The sequence below is a fragment of the Carcharodon carcharias genome, chromosome 8 (genome assembly GCF_017639515.1).
Source record: "Carcharodon carcharias isolate sCarCar2 chromosome 8, sCarCar2.pri, whole genome shotgun sequence".
Classification (NCBI taxonomy): domain Eukaryota; kingdom Metazoa; phylum Chordata; class Chondrichthyes; order Lamniformes; family Lamnidae; genus Carcharodon; species Carcharodon carcharias.
Window position 1 is genome coordinate 171,146,359 of NC_054474.1, and position 22,819 is coordinate 171,169,177.

The window sequence follows — 22,819 nt, forward strand, 5'->3', positions numbered from 1 at the left end:
GATGCCCCAGAGAGGTGTCACTAAATTTGGGGGCTGCCATCTTCTTTGCTTTCAGGGCCCTCTGTTGCCTGGAGCAGTCCTGGTCTGTAGACATGAAGTCGGTTGGTATTGCAGAGAATTGCAAGCATGTCTGCCATGGAGATAATGGCCATATTCATTGAGCTTCAAGCATCCCTCTCAAACGACACCATGCAGGCCATGATCACAGACCTGCAGGAGATGTCTGCCACCTTAAACCAGATTACAAATACCTTATCCCTGACCTTACAATGGCTCACTGATCTCCACCAAGTTGGCCTGAAGCAGAGTGGTAGGAGTGATGTGGCAGAAGAGGGATGGTGGGAAAAGAGGACATGATCATATGAACTCCATTCAAAGTGTTTCCACTTCTCACCCTCTGCCACCCCCAACACCCACATCCACTTCAGCCCAGTACCCATCATGCTCCTGATGGGCAAGTCTTCCCTTGCACGGGTGGAGCAGCCTATGACTGGGCCTTCAGGGGCCCTATAACCCAGAGGAGGTAATCCAAAAATATCGCAGTGGTCAGGCCAGGAATATGAGCCTGTCACTACTTCTGCCAAAGTCAGTGGAATGCATTGTGTTTGGTGAGGGGGATACTGAGACAGACTGCATATGGATTGGGGTGAGTGGCAACAGTGGGCTGATAAATGGGGCAGTAAATGAAGTGCATATAGGATGAAGCTGGGGCTGCTGAAAGTTGAGCGGGTGTGAGGAGTGAAGTGATGAAGAACATTTAGCAGGATAGAGTGGAAATGGGGGGAGCTTGAATCATTGAATGTAATTGAAGCAGCAAACATGCTCCTTTTTATCACAGAGATAAAAACAAAAAAACTGCGGATGCTGGAAATCCAAAACAAAAACAGAATTACCTGGAAAAACTCATCAGGTCTGGCAGCATCGGCGGAGAAGAAAAGAGTTGACGTTTCGAGTCCTCATGACCCTTCGACAGAACTAGTTCCGATCAGGCCAGTGAACAGCCTTCCTGTCCTTCTGCTGATTGAGACCCTTAGGTGGGCCATTAATGCCCACTCAAGGGCCTCATCCGAACGCTGCTGGTATCAACCCAGAAGTGGGTGAGGGGCTCGCCATTCGGGGACCATGACAAGCGAGCCCGCGAGGGTTGCTAGCAGTCTCTCGTTCAGTCGAGTGAACCTGGACCTGATGAACACACCCCCTCCCCCACCACTCCCCTTGCTGCAGACCCCCTCCCCCACCCCATGAACCCCCCCCCTTCCTTCTGCCAACACTCACCTGCGCCTCGGATACAGCAACGATCCCAGGCCTTGGGTGAGTGTTGTACCAGCCACAGCAACTCCCTCCCCAGTGGCACCACCATTCAAAAGAGCTGCCGGCCTCTGATTCGCCAGCAGCTCTTGGCAGGTGGGACTTTCTCCCGCCGCTCCCAGGGTCTCTGATCCCGGGGAAGGCCCACCACTCTCCAGTTAAGTGCTATCGTGGCACTTCACTCGGCAGTTCTTCCTGAAAAGAGGCACCGTGGGGTTCCTGCCCAGCTCTCCTTGCAGCCAATGGGCTGAAACCCCCACGGCCTCCATTAAAACAGCCCATAGTTTCTGTCAAAAATCACATTAGTAAAGAAAGCACTGAGGGCGTTGAGAGAGCTCTGGTTAATCCACGGGCTCTGGACACTAACTGCCAAGCTCTCTACCTGTGAGATACTACCAGTCGCCACCTCAAGTGTCCTGGTTACCAGCCCTTTGTATAAAACAGTCTAACACTGAGATCCTCCCAGCTATCGCTCTGGGAATCCCACAAAGCAACATTCTACCCGTAAAACACAGTAGCATTGAACTACTCCCAGCTGGGATTCCTGAAATCAATTGCTAGCTTTATGCATTTTATAAAGGAAGCATTCATTTTTGTGATACATGTTCCCCTCAAAGATGAAACCTTTAAACCCAAATATCCAGACACAGAACAGATGGAGAGTGCAGTGGGTTTAACATATTACTGATGTCTAACTAGGGAGATGACTATGCTGAGAATATCTTAGGCTGTTACCAGCAGTAACAACAGAACCAGTGTGCCTGTGAGTCCCAGTCAGTTTAATGAGTTTAAACTTGACAGCCTTGATAGAAAAATTTCTGATTGAAAATGACCATGATTAAACTGCTATAAAAAAAAAGCATGATTGAAAAAGCTGCTTCAGACTCCCAGTCTGCCAACATGTGGGCTCCTGCCAAGCAGCCAGTTTGTTTATATCAGGAATTTCTGGCTTTGAAACCAAGAAATTCCTGAGGACAATACTCCTTTTATATCCCTTTAAACAAGAAATCAAAATTAAACTCAGATGGCATTGATCTTAACAGATTTGGCTGCATTTATTTTGAGCAGCACTAAAGCCCTGAACCAGTGGGTGCCAGTCACTTTGTAATTGGAGGCTGGTACCTCACATTGGCAAGTACCCTGGGCATGAGATGAGCAGAGACTCAACTCGACAAGGTTTTACTGAGACCAGCTGGTGTAATGTGGGTTTACTATTTCAATTTGTCTCGGTGCCTTGGTGAATCTGCTGGAGTTTTACTAATTCTCAGAAAATTAGTCCGGCAGCAGGGAGTTCATGCTATCCATATTTGCACAAGCAAATCATTTAGAATATTACCAAGAGGTGGGGAGGGGCAGACACCGAGTGCATATGGGACAGGTCCATTCCATGGAAGGAGAGATAGACCATTGTAACAGGAGATATGTTGGGCAGAATGGTATACATTCAGTTGTTGGTCCAGTGCTGTTCAAGCGATATGTACCAACACGAATCCCATGTTCTAATGAAAATGGAAATGCTTCAGCAGATGTAATTTATCCAGGATCGATTAGATTTTGGAGGTCAGATTTCTTAAAATGAGAGCTAGACCATTCAGGAGTGATGTCAGAAAGCATTTCTTTACGTTAAAGGTAGTGGATATCTGGAACTCTGTCCCCAAAAAGCTATTGAGGCTGGGGACAATTGAAAATTTCAAAACTTTTTTGTTAAGCCAGCTATTATGGAGAACTGTAACAAGGGGCGTAGCTGAAATTAAGATACAAACCAACCATGTTCTAACTGAATGGTGGAACAGGTTTGAGGGGCTGAATGGCCTAATCCTGTTCTGCTGTTTCTAGTTTTTACATTCAATTTCACTACCATCATAAGGAGTAGCTGGAGCATCAGTCAGTTGAGACTGGACTCAATCTAGTCATTGTGGGAGGTCAAATGACAAGATCCACAGGTAACTCTTTCGAGTACAAACACGTTTCCATCTGTTTCAGATGAAGTTACATTGTTTCATAGTTTGCCATTGTGAGATTTGAACTCTTGATAATCTTTTAAATGAAAACCAAATCAACAAAATTCGGATAAATCAGGCACAGCCCCTAATTCAGGTCAGCTGTAAAACCAAGGACAAAGTTTAAAGGAACCTTACAAACTTTAAATCAAAATGTGATTAAAGGGGTCAACAAAACACCCCAGTCCCCACGGTGCCCACCGAGCACAGAAGGCCTCGAGAGTGCCAGCAGACACTGCGTGCTCCCTCTCCAGGGACATCCGGCAGCGAACGTAGCCGCGGAAGAGGGACAAACAATCGGGCGGGACTCCCCCGTCGATCGCCCGCTGCCTGGACCTGTTAATGGTCAACTTGGCCAGGCCCAGGAGCAGGTTCACGAGGAGGTCCTCCTCCTTCCCGACCCCCTTCCGCACTGGGTGCCCATAGATCAGGAGCGTGGGGCTGAAGTGCAAACAAAACATCAATAAAAGGTTTTTCAAGTGACTAAAAAGGGAGTGCAGCCTACAACACCCAATGTATACATGGTCCACGGACTCCACAAGACCGCAAAAAGGGCACGTGTCCTGAGAGTCCGTGAACCTATGCATCCTCTTATTATAGGGGACTGCTGCATGCAACACCCTCCAACCCAGGTCCCCGATAGAAAGGGGGAGGACACCTCCGTAGAGGGCCTCCCATCGGGGGCCTCCGCCGCCGGACGGCAACAAGGCACGCCAGGGCGTGTCCGGGCGACGGACAAGGGCGAGAAAATGGAAGGTGTGCAGCAGCAGTCCGTACAAAAAGCCCCTCTTTGCCGTGCCAAAAGGCACAGAGGGCATGTCCCCGAGGCGGCTCATATTGCGGGGCACCAGCACCCGAGGGAGGGTTCGGGGCTTGGGGCCAATGTGGAATTCCGTCCGAACAGGGGAACGTTCAGACGGAAGACCACCGCGCACCTGGGCCACCTCAAGACCCAAAATAACGTCGGGTCCGAGCACGACTGTTCTCAGGTCTTGGATGGCATCGGCTGCGACCTGGACACTCACAGACCCGCGTCGCGCCAACTCCTGCAGGAGCATCCAGCCCAGTCCTCCGCCACCCAGCACGTCCCCGATCCTGGTCACCCCTGCGGCCACAGCCCTCCTCTCCGCCAACCACTGAAAAGGACGGAGGGGCGGATTCCTGAGCAGCGGCTCTCTGACGATGGCCGCTACTCCTGACGGGGGAGAGCTGCGTCGCGAGGCGACCACGTTCCAGACTTTGATCAGGTCCTGGTAAAAGACGGGCAACGTCTGCAAGGAGCCACCAAGGCCCAGCTATTCTAAAAACAGGAGCTGCACGTCATAATTCAGGCCGTGCACCTGACGGAAGAAATACGTCATCAGGGCACACCATCTAGGAGGAAATTGTTTTGTAACTCTTTCGAGTACAAACACATTTCCATCTGTTTCAGATGAAGTTACGTTGTTTCATAGTTTGCCATTGTGAGATTTGAACTCTTGATCTTGGGGTTACAAACCCAGTACCATAACCACTTGGCTATTTAGGCCAAGCCAAGATCCACAGGTAGAATCATAGAATGGCTACAGCACAGAACGAGGCTATTTAGTCCATTGCGTCCATGGCAACTCTCCGCAGGAACAACTCACCTCGTCCCACTCCTCCAATCTTTCCCCATATTGTTTTCCTTCAGCTAATTATCCAATTTCATTTTGAGAGCCATGATTGACTCTGCCTCCACCATACTCTTAGGCAGTGCATTCCAGATCCTAACCATACACAACGCCTTGAAAAGTTTCTCTCTAAAACACTTCTTAAAAAACACATTAGATCACTTCAGCTAATCCTGTTACAGTGACTACGACAAATGGTAGGGAGGAGGATTTATATTAAGTCTGTAAAGCTTAGCTGTGTAATCCAAATATGCATGTTGCTAATCATTTTTCAAATACTTAATATCTAGGTCCATAATGTACAGAACAACGTCTACAAGGTTACAAATATAACCATAAATAAAGGTAGAAACTAGCCTTGGATCATGGGACGAAGAGAAGGCCAGAAGGAGATAATAGGCATCTAATCATATAATTTTTGGTTTTTGAGGGGCATGGACAGGGTGTATAGGGAGCAGCTGTTCCCCTTAGTTGAAGGGTCAGTCACAAGGGGGAATAAGTTCAAGGTGAGGGGCAGGAGGTCTAGGGGGGATGTGAGGAAAAACTTTTTTACCCAGAGGGTGGTAACGGTCTGGAATGCGCTGCCTGGGAGGGTGGTGGAGGCGGGTTGCCTCACATCCTTTAAAAATTACCTGGATGAGCACTTGGCACCTCATAACATTCAAGGCTATGGGCCAATTGCTGGTAAATGGGATTAGGTAGGTAGGTCAGATGTTTCTCAGGTGTCGGTGCAGACTCGATGGGCCGAAGGGCCTCTTCTGCACTGTGTGATTCTGTGGTTCTGTGATAATATAACTGGCAGTGATTTCAAACTGTCAGGTTTTGGAAGCAGCATTCACAATGACACCGGATTTGTAGACAAATCCAACGGTCACTTTGTTAATAAATTGTATATTAGAAATGTGTCCGCATTACCATTCCTCAAATTAAAAAGCTAGTCAGGCAGTTAAATGTTTAATGCAACGTTCTGCCTGGAGCATCAAATGATCTGACCTTGATGGTCAGGTGCCTTGATACAGAAAAAAGAAAGATAAAATGTGAATGATTACCTTTGAAATGGCAGGTGTGATTTGGTGCACAATGGGTTAAAGTAAAGCAATTCAACCCAAAGGACCTGGCCTTGAATCCTGTCCATAAGATAAAGGTTTCTTTGATTATAAAGAGTTTGGACACCATAATGTCAGCCCCCAATGGGCACAACTTAGCATACTAATCTCATGATCGAAATTTAAAATCAATAATTTAAGGTCAACAGTTGGATAGTGCATGTTATACTAGTGAATATATTTTGTTTTGAATTCTGTGGATTACATTATGGTTTAAAATGCCAATTGCTTTTAAAAATGCTTCAAGGTGGGCCCGTTTGCCAGTGCATTTTTACTGAGCTTTGACTAATGACACATCAATGGCATTCTGAAGGACGCAAAAAAAAATGTCATTTCTGGAATCCTAGGAATCCATTTTTTATATTCTTTCATGAGATGTGGGCATTGCTGACTAGACCAGCATTTCTTGCCCAACCCCAATTGTCCTTGAGGAGGTGTTGATGAGCTGGTATAGGTACAACCATCGTGCTGCTAGGAAGGGAGTTCCAGGATTTTGACCCAGCAACAGTGAAGGAGCAGTGATATAGTTCCAAGTCAGGGTGGCATGTGACTTGGAGGGGGACCTTGCAGGTGGTGATGTCCCTATGTGTCTGCTGCCCTTGTCCCTCCAGGTGGTAGAGGTCGCAGGTTTGGAAGGTGCTGTCGAAGGAGCTTTGGGGAGTTGCTGCAGTGAACCTTGTAGATGATACACACGGGTGCGACTGTGCGTCACTGGTGGAGGGAGTGAATGTTGAAGATGGTGGATGGGGTGCCAGTCAAGAGGGCTGCATTGTCCTGGATGGTGTCGAACTTCTTGAGTGTTGTTGGAGCTGCACTTATCCAGGCAAGTGGAGAGTATCCCCTCACACTTCTGATTTGTGCCTCGTGGACAGACTTTGGGGAGTCAGGAGGTGAGTTACTCGTTGCAGGATTCCCAGCCTCTGACCTGCTCTTGTAGCCACAGTATTCATATGGCTGGTGCAGTTCAGTTTCTGGTCAATGGTAACCCCCAGGATGTTGATCGTGGGGGGATTCAGCGATGGTGATGCCATTGAACGTCAGGGGGAGATGGTTGGATTCTCTCTTATTAGAGGTGGTCAGTGCCTGGGATATGTGTTACTTACCACCTGTCAGCCCAAGATTGTGACAGTTATAGATTGTAACAGTTATGTCAGATAAAACTGTGTCGTTTGATTCAGTCAGGGTGAGAAATTCACTGGTCAGAAATTTAATGAATGCATTCCATATTGAGGATCAATACATTCAGAGAGAGGCAGAGGGCAGCAATTGCATGCCCCTCAGAAACCCATTCAATTCAACGTATCTATATATTGCTTTTAAAAAGCATGATATCCCTCTGAGGCCTCCAGGTCAGCCTGTTCCACTAAATGTAACTTTATACCAGAAGTCCCTAGGCCCTAAGCTCTGGAATTGCCTATACCCTGAAACCTCTCAACCTCTTTCACTTCCTTTAAGACACTCCTTAAAACCTACCTATTTCCTTATCCTAAGATGCCCTTATCTAGGCGGGTGACAAACTTTGCTTGTTGTTGGTGCATCTTCATCCAAGTTTTGCATGACTTACAAGTCTGATTGACAGAAAAACAGGAAATAATGATCCTGTTTTCACCTTTGAAGCTTCAAATGTGTTATTTGTTCATTTAAAGAAATTGGTTTATTTATCAGAATTCAGAATGTTGATGGTGGGGGATCCAGTGGTGGCAATGCCATTGAATGTCAAGTGGATGGTTAGATTTTCAATTCTTGGAGATGGTCATTCCCGGAGATGGCACTTGTGCAGCACAAATGTTACTTGCCATTTCTCAGCCCAAGCCTAAATATTGTTCAGCTGCGTATGGATATGCATATCTGCTTCAGTGTCTCAGGAGTTGCAAATGGTACTGAACACTCCACAATGAACATCCCCATCTCTGACCTCATGGTGGAGGGAAGGTCATTGATGAAGCAGCTTCAAACAGTTGAAGGGGAAAGGTCAGAATAGGGAACAATTTTTTTTGCAGCCTTAGGAAGGATCAGAAGACATTTGCCAAGGAGTGTGACAGACTGGGTAAAATTGAAAGGAAATTAAACCCAAGATGCGTGCGTGAATTTATAAGCAAATGATAGGACAACCCATCGCTGACATTCTGTGAGACGGCTGATGAAGTAGATGTACATGAAGTGGCTGCCCTCTGTGCCATTCCATGGTGCCATCTCCATGGATCAGCCTTACAGCTTGCCTGCAAGATGTGCAGCTAAGTCAGGCCACGACTGACCATTGGATGTGTCAGCCCAGGGCTGCAAGCGAGCCACAAGTGGTTTGATGCCTCATCCAAAGCAGGGCACTTTATAAAAGTGCAGCATTCTGCTACAGTGAATTTTTAGTCCGGACTATGAATTTAAGATGCTGGAACAGGACTTCAACCCACAAGCCTCTGACTCAGAGGAGTTTGCTGCCATTGAGTGAAGCTTGATAAGGTCTGACTCATTATGAATCATTCTCTCTCTGAGTGAAAGTGCCAATTGCAGTGGGCAAGCCTTAGGTATAAGATGATTCATGAGTCAACCGTACACTCATAGGGAGCTGAAATTGATATGCATTGCACCAGTTTCTTCAACTGTGAAATAGGCACAAGGCGTACCAACTTAATAGTGGGACTGCCTGTGTCGAATCTGCACAGGTACAGATCCCATAAACACGTAAACTAGGTGCTGAGTACTTCTTAAAAGACCCCATCAAAATGTTTCTCAGACCAGCACTCTTCAGGATTCCTCAGCAGTCCCAATGATTACCAACAGAAGATAAAAGAAAATCTTAAACTAACCCATCCCGTGGAGCCAAGAGAAGCAGGAGTGCATCCACCTTGAGTTGCTTTTCACTTTATTTATATCTGCTTCTGCTCCCCATCCCCCCCAGCCTTGGCCATGGATGAAACATGTTTGAGGTCCAGTCGAGGCTAAAATTGATATTTGTCCTCCTGTGGAACCACTTTCCTTTAAATGTGTCTATCCCTTTAATTTCCACTTACAGCATTGGGCATGCTCCTCACACAAGAGCAAAGCTGCCGAATTAATATTGGAATAACCCCGAAGCTTGGAATTCAGGTTATTGCTCCATTGCCTTAAAACCCTTCAGGATGACAACACAAAATCCTCAATTGGAAAATTTCAGGCCCACATTCTTCCTGCCAGTGGATAGCTTGCACTTGGCATGGGCACAGTTTGTTATGCTTGACACCAAATATAAGCACTGATGTAAAGGGGCCCAAAAGGTTGAAAATCCCCCTGTTGCTCTCATCCTTTGGTCATTTGACTATCCTTCCCCACATTATTTGCTTTGCATTTAATCAGTTTATTCACTGAAGCCCCTCCTCCACTTTTATTAATTGACGACTGTCCGTTACTTGGATCACTGGTTGCTGCAAGGAAACTGGCCTTCTTTAGAAATGAGCAGCTATACAATGAGTTTCAGAAATCTTCATCAGGATCCGCTAATGCTCTGACGCAGTGGGGTAGTTCCACACACCCCTGCATGTAATAGCTGCACCGAACACCATAAGACATAGGAGCAGAAATTAGGCCATTCGGCCCATCAAGTCTGCTCCGCCATTCAATCATGGCTGATAAGTTTCTCAACCCCATTTTCCCTCCTTCTCCCTGTAACCTTTGATCCCCTTACCAATCAAGAACCTATCTATATCTCGGTCTTAAATACACTCAATGACCCGGCCTCCACAGCCTTCTGTGGAAATGAATTCCATAGATTCACCACTCTCTGGCTAAAGAAGTTTCTCCTCATCTCTGTTCTAAAAGGTCTTCCCTTTACTCGGAGGCTGTACTCTCGGGTCCTAGTCTCTCCTACTAATGGAAACATCTTCCCCATGTCCACTCTATCCAGGCCTTTCAGTATTCTGTAAGTTTCAATCAGATCCCCCCTCATCTTTCTAAACTCCATCGAGTATAGACCCAGAGTCCTCAAACGTTCCTCATATGTTAAGCCTTTCATTCCTGGGATCGTTCTCGTGAACCTCCTCTGGACCCTCTCCAGGGCCAGCACATCATTCCTGAGATACGGGGCCCAAAATTGCTCACAATATTCTAAATGTGGTCTGACCAGAGCCTTATAAAGCCTCAGCAGCACATCCCTGCTTTTATATTCTAGTCTTCTCGAAATAAATGCCAACATTGCATTTGCCTTCCTAACTATCGACTCAACCTGCAAGTTAACCTTAAGAGAATCCTGGACTAGGACTCCCAAGTCCCTTTGTACTCCAGATTTCTGAATTCTCTCCCCATTTAGAAAATAGTCTATGCCTCTATTATTCCTACCAAAGTGCATGACCTCACACTTCCCCACGTTGTATTCCATCTGCCACTTCTCTGCCCATTCTCCTAACCTGTCCAAATCCCTCTGCAGCCTCCCCGCCTCCTCAATACTACCTATCCCTCCACCTATCTTTAAAGAGGACAGACACCTCTCTGCTTCATGTATATAGCCCCAGCCTGAAGAATTGGGTTGTTTCCAGGGGCGCAATTGACCAGTGGGCACAAGTCCTCATCTGTCATTGGAATGGCCTTGCCTCAAATTGCAGACACTTGGGCTGGAATTTTCCAGCACTCCTTGGGGGGCAGGTTTCCCCGACGCAGGAGTGGTGAGCCGTTCAAATCTCCATTCATACTGGCGGCACTGGAAGATATCCACCTGCAAGAGGGGCTGGGAAAATTCTGGCCTTGGAGTCTGTGTTGTCACCTGCTCCTGGGTAGTCAACAGCCCATTAGAAACCAAAGCAAGTGTTTGCTGCTGATAGCACACATTGATTACTTTTCATGCCAATGAGCAGGCTGGTCACTCAGAGAAGCAACATGGCATTTACCTCGATAGTAAATAGGGAATTTCATTGCCATTGAGGACCTTCAACAACCAGAAATTGAAATCATGACTTGTGAAACATGCACAAAATTGTGGTATAAATGAGGAATATAAAATGAATACATGATTCCAACAATACTGACAGTATCATAAAAGCAAAATACTGCGGATGCTGGAAAACTGAAACAAAAACATAAATTGCTGGAAAAACTCAGCAGGTCTGACAGCATCTGCGGAGAGAAAGACAGAGTTAACGTTTCGAGTCCGTATGACTCTTCCTCGGAACTAAAGAGAAGTAGAAATGTGGTGAAATTTATACAGTTTAAGGGGGGTGGGACAGGTGAAGCTGGATAGAAGGCCAGCGATAGGTGGAAGCAAAGGAGATTTTGTGAAAGACGCCGTAAATAAAAGATCAAAGGGGTGTTAATAGTGGTGGCACTGGCTAAAGGAGGTGCTAATGGTGACATTAAGAGTAGAAAGCAGGATGAGCAAGTGACAGATGGCCCTGGTGGGGGTGGGGGTGGGGGGAGGGGACGGTGTGGGAAAAAAGATCAAAATAGGCTAAAAGTTGGGGATAAAACAACGAATGGAAATAAATTTTAAAAATAATAATAGAAATAGGTGGGGGAAGAAATGAATATATAAAATTTAAAAATAACTGTTTGAAAAAATGGGATTAAAAAGGGGGTGAGGATGGAGGAGAGAGTTCATGATCTGAAGTTGTTGAACTCAATATTCAGTCCGGAAGGCTGTAAAGTGCCTAGCCGGAAGATGAGGTGCTGTTCCTCCGGTTTGCGTTGAACTTCACTGGAACAATGCAGCAGGCCAAGGACGGACATGTGGGCATGAGAGCAGGGTGGAGTGTTGAAATGGGAAGCAACAGAGAGTTCTGGATAATGCTTGCAGACAGACAGAAGGTGTTCTGCAAAGCGGTCACCCAGTCTGCGTTTGGTCTCTCCAGTGTAGAGGAAACTGCATTGGGAGCAGAGAATGCAGTAGACTAAATTGAGGGAAGTGCAAGTGAAATGCTGCTTCACTTGAAAGGAGTGTTTGGGCCCTTGGATGGTGAGGAGGGGGGGAGTAAAGGGGCAGGTGTTGCACTTCTGCGGTTGCATGGGAAGGTGCTGTGGGAGGGGGTTGAGGTGTTGGGGGTGATGGAGGAGTGGACCAGGGTGTCCCGGAGGGAACGATCCCTGTGGAATGCCGCCGGGGGGTGAAGGGAAGATGTGTTTGGTGGTGGCATCATGCTGGAGTTGGCGGAAATGGCGGAGGATGATCCTTTGAATGTGGAGGCTGGTGGGGTGATAAGTGAGGACAAGGGGGACCCTATCATGGTTCTGGGTGGGGAGGAATGTGCGAGGGCAGAGGCGCGGGAGATGGGCTGGACACGGTTGAGGGGCCCTGTCAACTACTGTGGGTGGGAAACCTTGATTAAGGAAGAAAGAAGACATGTCAGAGGAAATGTTTTGGAAAGTGGCATCATTGGAACAGATGTGACTGAGGTAAAGGAACTGAGAGAATGGGATGGAGTCCTTACAGGAAGCGGGGTGTGAGGAGCTGTAGTCGAGGTAGCTGTGGGAGTCGGTAGGCTTGTAATGGATATTGGTGGACAGTCTATCACCAAAACTTGAGACAGAGAGATCAAGAAAGGGAAGAGAAGTGTCAGTGATGGACCATGTGAAAGTGATGGGGGGATGGAAATTGGAAGGAAAATTAATAAATGTTTCCAGGTCCAGTCGAGAGCATAAAGCAGCACCGAAAGAGTCATTGATGTACCAGAGAAAGAGTTGTAGGAGGGGGCCGGAGTAGGATTGGAACAAGGAATGTTCCACATACCCCATAAAGAGACAGACATAGCTGGGGCCCATGTGGGTACCCATAGCCACACCTTTTATTTGGAGGAAGTGAGAAGAGTTTAAGGAGAAATTGTTCAGTGTGAGAACAAGCTCAGCCAGACGGAAGAGAGTAGTGGTGGATGTTTGGGCCTCTGTTCGAGGAAGAAATGGAGAGCCCTCAGACCATCCTGGTCGGGGATGGAGGTGTAGAGGGATTGGACATCCATGGTGAAGAGGAAGTGGTTGGGGCCAGGGAACTGGAAATTGTTGATGTGACGTAAGGTGTCAGAGGAATCACGGATGTAGGTGGGAAGAGACTGGACAAGGGGAGAGAGAACGGAGTCCAGATAGGAAGAAATGAGTTCCATGGGGCAGGAACAGGCTGACACGATTGGTCTACTGGGACAGTCCTGTTTGTGGATTTTGGGGAGGAGGTAGAAGCGGGCCGTCCGAGATTGAGAGACTCTGAGGTTGGAAGATGTGGAGGGAAGATCGCCAGAGAAGACAGTATCATACTGGTCAACTTCTATTTGAAATAGTTCTTGTCATTAAAGGGGCAATAGATCTGTGCACACTGTCTTCTTGAATTCCACACATCTGAAGCTGAATCCCCATTGCCAACTCCTATCCTCTCATTCCCATAGCTGGCGTTCTGTCCCACAAAGATATTTCTTTCCATGCTTATCCTGGAAGGTGTATGAGTTTAAAAAGTTGACGTTTTATGCTATTAACACTGAAGAATCGGAAGAAGCGATGATTACAGCCAAGTTCCTTTGAAGTTGCATTGGAATGTTGAGATGGATGGCATTCTCATTCCTCAAGACCAAACGTCTAAATGCATCTCAATCCTCCAGCACAAAGTGTTAATGAAACCAGCAACTTTTGAAAATTTGTACAAAGATTTTCAACATTCTTCTGTGGATTACCACAATTACAAATTATAGTTCCTCAGTCCTATTGTGAGCTGAACTCCCCACAAACAACAGCCGGTCATCCAAATGGAACTTAAAATTGAACACAAGCTGCTCACAAAATTTACATCGTGAACTCTTTGGGTCTGATTCCACCTTCACCAACTTGGTGCACCCTGAAGTTGAAGAGAAGGATCCACCCCTAGGTGGCCCCTCCACATCTGAGTCCAAGATCTTATTCATTTCACGCAGCCACACGAGTACTTGGCTGGCTCCAGGGTTCATTTGGTTCGGTTCCACTTCACAAGGGAGGGGGTTGCAGCTCCTGGAACAGGAACTAAAGCACTGCTTCATGGATTTCATGGAACATTGGATGTAATCACAGTTTATAACTTAATCAAAGTGATCAAAGATTTTATTTCCATCCATTGTTTTACCTCCACCTTTTAGCCCATTTCGCTCCCTTCCCCCCCACTAAGGCTCTCTGTTACTTGCTCATCCTGCTTTCTATCCTTAATGTCACCATTAGCACATCCTTTAGCTGATATCACTGCTGTAAACACCGCTTTGACCTTTTGTTTATTACATCTTTGGCAATCTCTCCTTTGCCTCCACATATCACCGGCCATCTATCCAGCTCCACCTGTCCCACCCCCCTTAAACAGCTTATATTTCACCACATTTCCTATTCCCCTTTAGCTCTGATGAAGAGTCATACGGACTCGAAACATTAACTCTGTCTCCCTCTCCACAGATGCTGTCAGACCTGCTGAGTTCCTCTAGCAATTTTTGTTTTTGTTTCAGATTTCCAGCATCCGCAGTATTTTGCCTTTATTTTCGCTTTGATCAAAGTACCTGTTGGCTAAACTGAGGCACAGAACACAAGGACTGTTTGGTGTCAAGGTCACGTAAATATTAAGTTCATCCAACCTTCCAGCAGTTGCATTTGATTGGATTTGTGGGTTGAGCATTGTAGAGATCGTTCTCTCCAGTTTCCTCCCCTCCCTCTGTCTCCCACAGGTGCCAAGATCTTGCCAGGATATTGTTCAACAAACCCTGGCTGCCCTTTAGTACCTCACACATGACCGTTGTCCGATACCGGTCAGTTATTTGATTGTAGAGGCATCACAGCTGGAATATTCCAGTCCTCACCTAGTGTCCTGTAGCTGGTGATGTCAAATCTCACTGAGGATTGGGAACATTGTCTGACTTTGCTCTATCTAACCTATGGTACTAAAGCTAATTGCAGGACCCCTACCATCGGCTTTGCTGGGATGCTCAGCATGGACCAGAGATTCAAACCGCAGCTTTGAAGCCTATATGCTTTAGTAAATCAGGGGAATTTCACTGTGATGTTTAACGTGACCTACAGTTCCAAAACATCCCCTACAGCCCTCACTGTAGCCCTGAGCTGTGGGAAGTGGAGATCTACATCAGGCCGGTAACATGAAAAGTCCTGATGGGAATCGTCTGCTGGTTTCAGCCGAGCTGTAAAATTCGATGCATTAATCAGGCAGATAAGTTAATACATCCTGGCAGATAAACTAAGCTGAACTGGGGCATCCCTAACTGGAAAGCCTGGGATCACTCTGAAATCTGTAATGAATGCAGTCCCTATGGGACTGCAACAGTAAACAGGATGGATGTAAAGCTCACAGGGTGACTACCACAGCAGGTGCTGAACGCCTAAACATAACCTTTGCTAGATAGACCCTCCTCAACAAAATGCTTCATTCCTTATCTGTGAGACTCAAGGTGACCTTCCCCCAACATAATCCTGTAACTGGTTATAGGAAATATATAAAAGTAACACATGGTTATTCCTTTCTGTTTATCCATCTGTCTCTTTCTTGGGTTCACTTGCACTTCCTTCAACTTAGTCTACTGCATTCATTGCTCCCAATGCGGTCTCCTCTACATTGGAGAGACCAAACGTAAACTGGGTGACCGCTTTGCGGAACACCTTCAGTCTGTCCACAAACATGACCCAGACCTCCCTGTCGCTTGCCATTTCAACACTCCACCCTGCTCTCATGCCCACATGTCCGTCCTTGGCTTGCTGCATTGTTCCAGTGAAGCTCAACGCAAACTGGAGGAACAGCACCTCATCTTCCGATTAGGCACTTTACAGCCTTCCGGACTTAACATTGAGTTCAACAACTTCAGATCATGAACCCAAGGGACACCACACTTCTTGCAGCTTCCTGCTCATTCCATCATTCTAATCAGGTCCTCATTTCAGGGTTAAAATTCCAATGTGCCTCTTCCTGGAATGTTCTGGAGCAAATATCACAAAATGATGGACTTCCAGCCCAGGATTTATGCTATGTTTGGTTTTTAATGGATGGGAGCCAGGGGCTGAGGTAGATAATTTTATGGCACACAATAGGAGCAGGGCATCAGACTCAGAGTTTAAAAATATTGCATTGCTATAGCACCTTCCATGGCCTTAGGATGTCCCAAGGTTCTTCACAACCAATGATTTGGAATTGAAATGTAACCACTGTAATTCAGCAGAGGATTAGTGCACAGCGATTGGCCTCATAACCAGCAATGAGAAGATTGAGCAGTTATTGTATATTTGGTGGAGGGATATAGATTGGTCAGGACAATTTCAGTGGCAGGGAAGCTTTTACAGACATCTGCACCTTGGGGTTACCATTTGTGATAAAATGTGTTCCTGGAGGTTTCATCATCACATGACTTGTCCCCGCACTCGAGCCATTTGTCAGCCAACACATGCATTCTTATAAAACAAAAATAGCTGGAAAAACTCAGAAGTTCTGACAGCAAATGTGGAGAGGAACACAGGTAACGTTTCGAGTCCGTGTGACTCTTCAACAGAACTAAGGAAAAATAGAAACGAGGTGAAATATAAGCTGGTTTAAGGGCGGGGGTGGGACAGGTAGAGCTGGATAGAGGGCCAGTGATAGATGGAGGCAAAGAAGAGATTGCCAAAGATTTCATAGACAAAAGGACAAAGAGGTGTTGACAGTGGTGATATTAGCTAAGGAATGTGCTAATGGGGACATTAAGGGTAGAAAGCAGGACGAGCAAGGGATAGATAGCCCTAGTGGTGGTGGGGTGGGGGGAAGGGATCGAAATGGGCTAAAAGGTGGAGATAAAACAGTGAATAGAAATACATTTAAAAATAATAGAAAAGGTGAGAAAAGTAAAGAAAAATATATATAAAAAATATATATAATATTAAAAATATATAAATTATTGGAAAAAGGGGGATCGGAAAGGGGGTGGGGATGGAGGAGAGAGTTCATGATCTGAAATTGTTGAACTCAATATTCAGTCCGGAAGGTGTGAGGGCGGATGCGCAGGAGATGGGCTGAACACGGTTGAAGGCCCTGTCAATCATCGTGGGTGAAAAACCATGGTTAAGGAAGGTTGTCAGACCTGCTGAGTTTTTCCAGCTTTTTTTTGTTTTTGTTTCAGATTTTCAGCATCCGCAGTATTTTGCTTTTATATACATTGTTATGATGGACTGCCTTTCTCTGCCAACTGGAAAGCAAGAAGACTCGTTACCCGATTGGATGATGCTTAACTGTCAGCCAAACTGGTTTCCCCTACCCCCCACTTTGTCAATATTTTTAGACCTTGTAAAGAGGACTGTACAAAGGAAATTAAAAAAAAAACAATATTTTTTTAATGGTCCAATGATTTTGCTTTCAGGGACACACATGGCAATGTCCAGGAGATTGATCTTCCAATCCTGGAGACTCCCGGCCAATCGGGTTGTCAACTCTACCAGGTTTAACTTTCCTGTGAAAGACATGGCGTGTCACACTCTAGTGCAGTCTGGTGTGAGAAACCTGGGATCGCGGGTTGCTCACCTGTTACACACATCCCTGCCCAATTTTCCCTCCCGGGAACGTGGTGTATGACGGACGGCTGATCTAGGGTGCCTGCCAGTTTTCCACCTCTGCCAACAATGAAACTAACCCCCTAACACAACATGGCAGAACTTCAGCGAGAGCCAAGATTATGTGCTTAAGTCCCTGGAGTGGGATTTGCCAACCCAAAGAACCAGAGCGCGACCAACTGAGCCTAAAGAGACGGCGTAGTTGATAAAGAGATCTTGGAGTTTTTTTCTGATAACCACATTTGGTAATCGGCTGGTGAAACAGTTAAACAGCTTGCTCCAGGTGGCTTTCACCAACATGTTGGGAGTCCCAGATGGTAGTGGGACACTTAAAGCTGCCAACATATGTGAAAGGAATTTCATCAGCTCTCCACCAGGCTGCTAAATGAAGTGTACCACTTTGGGGAACAGACTGGTATCCCATCTGTCCCACCGTGAGTTTCATATCAGCAGAGTTTCACAGCTGCATTTCTGTTAAAAGTTGAGGGAAGTTTGCAGCTTGAGCCTTAGAGCTCAGGGGAATATGCAGAGAGTTGTTTTGTTAAGTTCCTGCCAGTCCATTAACACCAAACAACACAGCCTCGCCTGTGGTTTACTGAGGCTAGGTTTTCTCATTAAATTTTAGTAAACAGGTGAGTTAAAGGTGGGGCAATGTTAGTGGAAAGTACCCACTGGATTATTAATCAGTGTTCAGCGGTGGTCATTGATGGGTTGGTGAATGACCATGAAACCCAATAAAATTGAACTGATCCATGAATGACCTTTAGAGAATGAAAGTGACCCTGGAATCTTGCTCCAATTGAGTAATTAGCTGTTACCTGATGTCCAGCACATGGTAAAATTTACTAGGACCAATTTCCTTTCAGCAAACTAAAGGTTAGAATTCTAGGTTATCTGGTTACAATGCCAGAATCTTAACACGTTACCTTTAAAAGGTCAATCTCGTTGATGCAGTCTTGCCTTGCTTTAGCATCCATCATTTCAAATACCTTAAAAAGACAATCAAAAACAAATCTCATTTTATGAACATAGTTAGCGTCCAAGCAACCTAGCAGTGCAGCTATTGTAATTCATGATTCTCCCTCCTAAGAAGCTACTTGCTGCGGTTGGTGAGACTGAGGAAGCTTGCCCGTGACCCGCAGGTATGGGACTTCCAGGCAGATCAGCTGTCTGCTCCATGGAGGAGGGTGGAGGGGCTGTCAGCTTTGTGGAGGCAGTCTCCCTGCAGCAGCTCTTGTGGGGGGGGGGCGTCATCAAAACCTGAGGCTCCCTAGTCCAAAAAGGGGAAGCGAGAGAGGGGGGGAGGGGGTCACAGGCATGAACGACAGCCCCAGAGGCTCCAACGATCCCCCCAAAGGTGTTTCTCCTCCGTCCCATGGGGCCTGCTCCCGTCAGCAGTCCTACATCGTAATTTCCCAATATGTTCCGGCCCTCCTCCGCAGCTTCCCCCACTTCCCCCGGCGATGCTGTTGAGGCTTCGGAGCAGTCAGCCCTCTGATTGGGCCTGTCCGTCATCTTGGGTTGGACAGTGGGTGCTGCAGGCGCCAATTAGGAGGCCGGTGGTAAAATCCAGCCCGGTGTGTTTTTATTGTGACATAAGGATGCAAGATGTGTGACACTTTTGCAGTGCCTGCCTCGGCATGTGTTATTAAACATATTCAAGCCCCTGTTTGGAAGTACTGGTGCGACATGAGGTTCAGAATCTCTTCAGAGAGCTGCTGCCAACAGTGTAGAGAGAATTTGGATATGAAGTGAACAAATATTGCAAATGAAATTTCCAGGCTGTGACATATTTGTGACATGATGTCAGGCGCTGGTCTAAAATTTAGGGAGGGTCCTTCTGGAATATCGATTCCAGTGCCCCCACACCAACAGCAAGAAATACCTTCCCCATCTTAAATCCCCCATCAGCTTTGCTGGCTAACAGTGGCACTACCACAGTGTGGTTTAAAAAAGCAAAAAAAGCTGTTGGCATCTATGTAAGCAAAGTGCTCTGTTGATAGTATTCATGCATAACAGAGACATCCAGTGAGAAAGAGAAGTAACTGTGAGTATGTTTCATTTTCCTCATTTTTTTCAAACTTCTGAAGTAGAAGCAGATTCCCTGAGTGAGTTGGGTAATGCAATGGTAACTTCATGTATTAAAAAAAAATTATTGTTATACAGAAAGGAAATCTCCCTTCCATATTGTATGGTGCTTGGCTACTGCTTTACTTTATACCAGCTCACTAGATTAGGAGAGGTGGTGGTGTAGCAGTATTGTCGCTGGACTAGTAATCCAGTACACCCAGGGTAATGCTCCGGGGACCCAGGTTTGACTCCCGTGAATTCAATAAAAATCTGGGATTTATAAAGTCTGATGATGATGAGCATGAAAATCTACCTGATGATGAACCATGAAACTGTAAAAACCCATCTGGTTCACTAACTCCCTTTAGGGAAAGAAATCTGCTGTCCTTATCTAGTCTGGCCTATATGTGGCTCCAGACCCACAGCAATGTGGTTGACTCTTAAGTTAGCGATGGGTAATAAATGCGGGCCTAGCCAGTGGTCTCCAAATCCCATGAATGAATTAAAAAAAACTGATGTTTTATAACACTGTAAGCAGCTACTATCAATGAAATGCTTTATGGCAAATTCTCTTACCTGGACTTTTTTTAACGCGACTGCTTTTCCATTATGAAGATAAGTTGCTCGATATACTTCACTGAACTGACCCCGGCCTATTTTCTTCTCTATCCGGAAATCTGCCAACCTGCTATGGTAGGTGTATGATGGGGTGTGTCTCTGTACAGAAGAAGAAAGCAAGTTCTCAGCACCATCTGTCCCACCAACAAAGCGACTACTTAAGAGGTCTCGATGAATCAACATTCTCAACTGCACATTTGTACTCAGATTGTGGTTTGTGAACCATTTCAGAAATAGTCTGATTTAAGCTCCGCTAATGGAACTATCGAAATGATTAAGGAGCTCCCGCTATGATTCAGTTAGAGAGCACATTACTCACTGTGGAATTGAACCATACCTAAAAGGTACTCTACGTGTCCTGAGTTTGTTCATATCAGCTCGGTGAAAGGTAAGAATGGTGCAATTGACAGCACCAGCGGGCTATGCTGTGCGGGTCTTGCTCATGTGTGTTATTACATAATACTTGGTTCAGCAAATTATTAACAGATTCAAGAGCAGATTTCAGCCACTGTAGGGAGAATAGGTGAAGGTGGAAAATTGTGTGGAAGTTAAATTTAAAGTGATAGGAACAATCCAACGGAAATGCTGTAATGAAGTGATGAAGAGTCTTTAGAAAGCCTCAAATACCCCTCGGTCACTCAGCAACCATTGCCAAGGCTGAAGGGAAAGGAGATTACAGGGAAGGAAAGTCTATGTGCTAGCCAGTGGCAGAACAGCTGGGTACCTAGTCCCTGTTTGATGGCTGCTGGAGATATAATGGCACAAGCTGCTTACAAAGATTATCCTTTTGTGGCAGTCCAGAGCAGCAGCCCCTTTAAAGCACATGTCTGGGGGCAGGTCACTGGCTGTGTCAACCCTGTGTCGCTTGTTGGCAGCACTGGTACATACAGCAGATGACACAGTTCTGTGTCTGGGCTTTCTGCTGATCTAGGCTCTACGAAGACGATTATCCATAGTCATTGTCAGATACTTGTAAGTATGGTGACAACATTTTGCAGGTGTGGCCAAAGAAGAATTGCTGCCTTATTCTCCGTGCAGCACCACATAAAACATGGCAAGCTCGGACTGGGATCACTGAGATCTGCACTATTGGGTCTATCTTCAGAGCTGAAGATGCATGCATTAATCATTTACCAACATGGGGTATGTTCTGTCCGCAGATATGGGTGTGCAGGTACACACAGATGAGCACAGTCTCTCTTGTGCAGTCCCATTTGCCTGGAATCCCTTTGATGGGTCTCTCCTTCCAGTTAGGGAATCCCCGTTGGGAATTCCTTGTAATGGTACTTAGTAAGTTAAAAGAAAATAATTGGCAAGGACCTTTGTAAGATTTCAAGCACCAACAAGATGGACTAGAAATGGCTTAAAATCCTTTTGAATGAATCCTCTTTGGTCTGTTAAACTTTCTTCCCAGACATTTCTCAAAGCTCAGCAACCCTAAGCAGCCACTTGTATGAAGTATTATTTGGTGTGATCTGCATCCAAGGTAAAGGCTGTAAAATGTTGACACCATCATCATATCACATGCATCTTGTTGCTGTTTAAATGATAGGCTCTTTGCCTGTTTGGCTGTTGGAAATGTGTTACCATATAAGGGGCGGACAGGGAACTGGCACATTAAGGCCAATAACACCAGGAAGATCGGTCCCAACATCTTCTAAAGATTCATTTTCTGCTGGATGAGGAGCCTCACCCACTGGGAAAGTCGGGCACGTTATCTTGTGATCGTGGATATGCACACCTAAATTCTGATATACACGTTCAGGGGGCAAGGCTCCTCACTGAATGTGTGAAGGTGGAAAACTGCTCCTCACCATTTGGTTCCAAACAGTTGACGATGGATCTGGCACACACCCTCCCACAGGACCTCAAATGAGAAATCCTAGCATGTTCCAGTGTTCAGATTCCGAAGATTGATGTGATGGCTAATTTTACACAGAGGCAAATGTCGAAGGATGTCTCATTTATTTATTTTTAACAGAGTAGCGAGATAAACAAAATCCCGTGGAGACTGATCCAGTGTGGTAGCATATGGAATTAAAAATAACCCCTCACTTCCGAGACCTAAAATAGCTTCATTGGTATTCATAAGGTGTCACTATGGAGACTTCCACTCAGGATGATTGTAGATGTTCAGAATGTACCTCACAGCCATGAGTTACATAAAGGCCAATCCCAAACTAAAACCAATAATGATATCACTGCATGGTCAGCACATATACCAGGCAAACACTGTTTAGAACAAGCAATCACACGTGTGACAAGAGTAAATAGTGTTCTGCCAACCATATGAGACTGTGGACTCAAATTCATCTGACTGTATTTTGGGGCGCAGGGGTTGCAATCTGTGACCTGCCTGCTCTGTGTCCATTGGAGGTGATGTGTATAAGTCAATGGACCTCACACCATGGCTTGGTGTTTAAAAACATTGCAACCCTTGGTAGCTGCTGTTAGAAAATATGTTGCTGTGAAAGCTTTATCAGTTGGAAATCTCAAATAAAAGTAATTTTTGATGTGTTCCATAAACAATGTTAGTTATTGGAATGGGTTGTGTAAATCATAAATATAATTCACACAATAAACATGACAATTGTTG

The 22,819-nt window shown here is 45.8% G+C and overlaps 1 protein-coding gene across 8 annotated transcripts in view; it reads right to left on the reverse strand.

Annotated features, from left to right (window-relative positions):
• The window catches only part of LOC121280870 (serine/threonine-protein kinase Nek6-like), a 360,301-nt gene that overhangs the window by 147,742 nt on the left and 189,740 nt on the right, over nucleotides 1-22,819 (reverse strand). For all 8 annotated transcript variants that reach the window (XR_005943736.1, XM_041193187.1, XM_041193189.1 and 5 more), the window contains 2 exons: nucleotides 20,182-20,322; nucleotides 18,462-18,524 (listed from right to left, as the gene is read on the reverse strand). Coding sequence is in view for 7 of the 8 variants with exons in the window: in XM_041193187.1 (XP_041049121.1) it covers nucleotides 18,462-18,524; nucleotides 20,182-20,322 (204 nt within the window). In the remaining variant the exon portion in view is untranslated. The remainder of the gene's footprint in view (nucleotides 1-18,461; nucleotides 18,525-20,181; nucleotides 20,323-22,819) is intronic.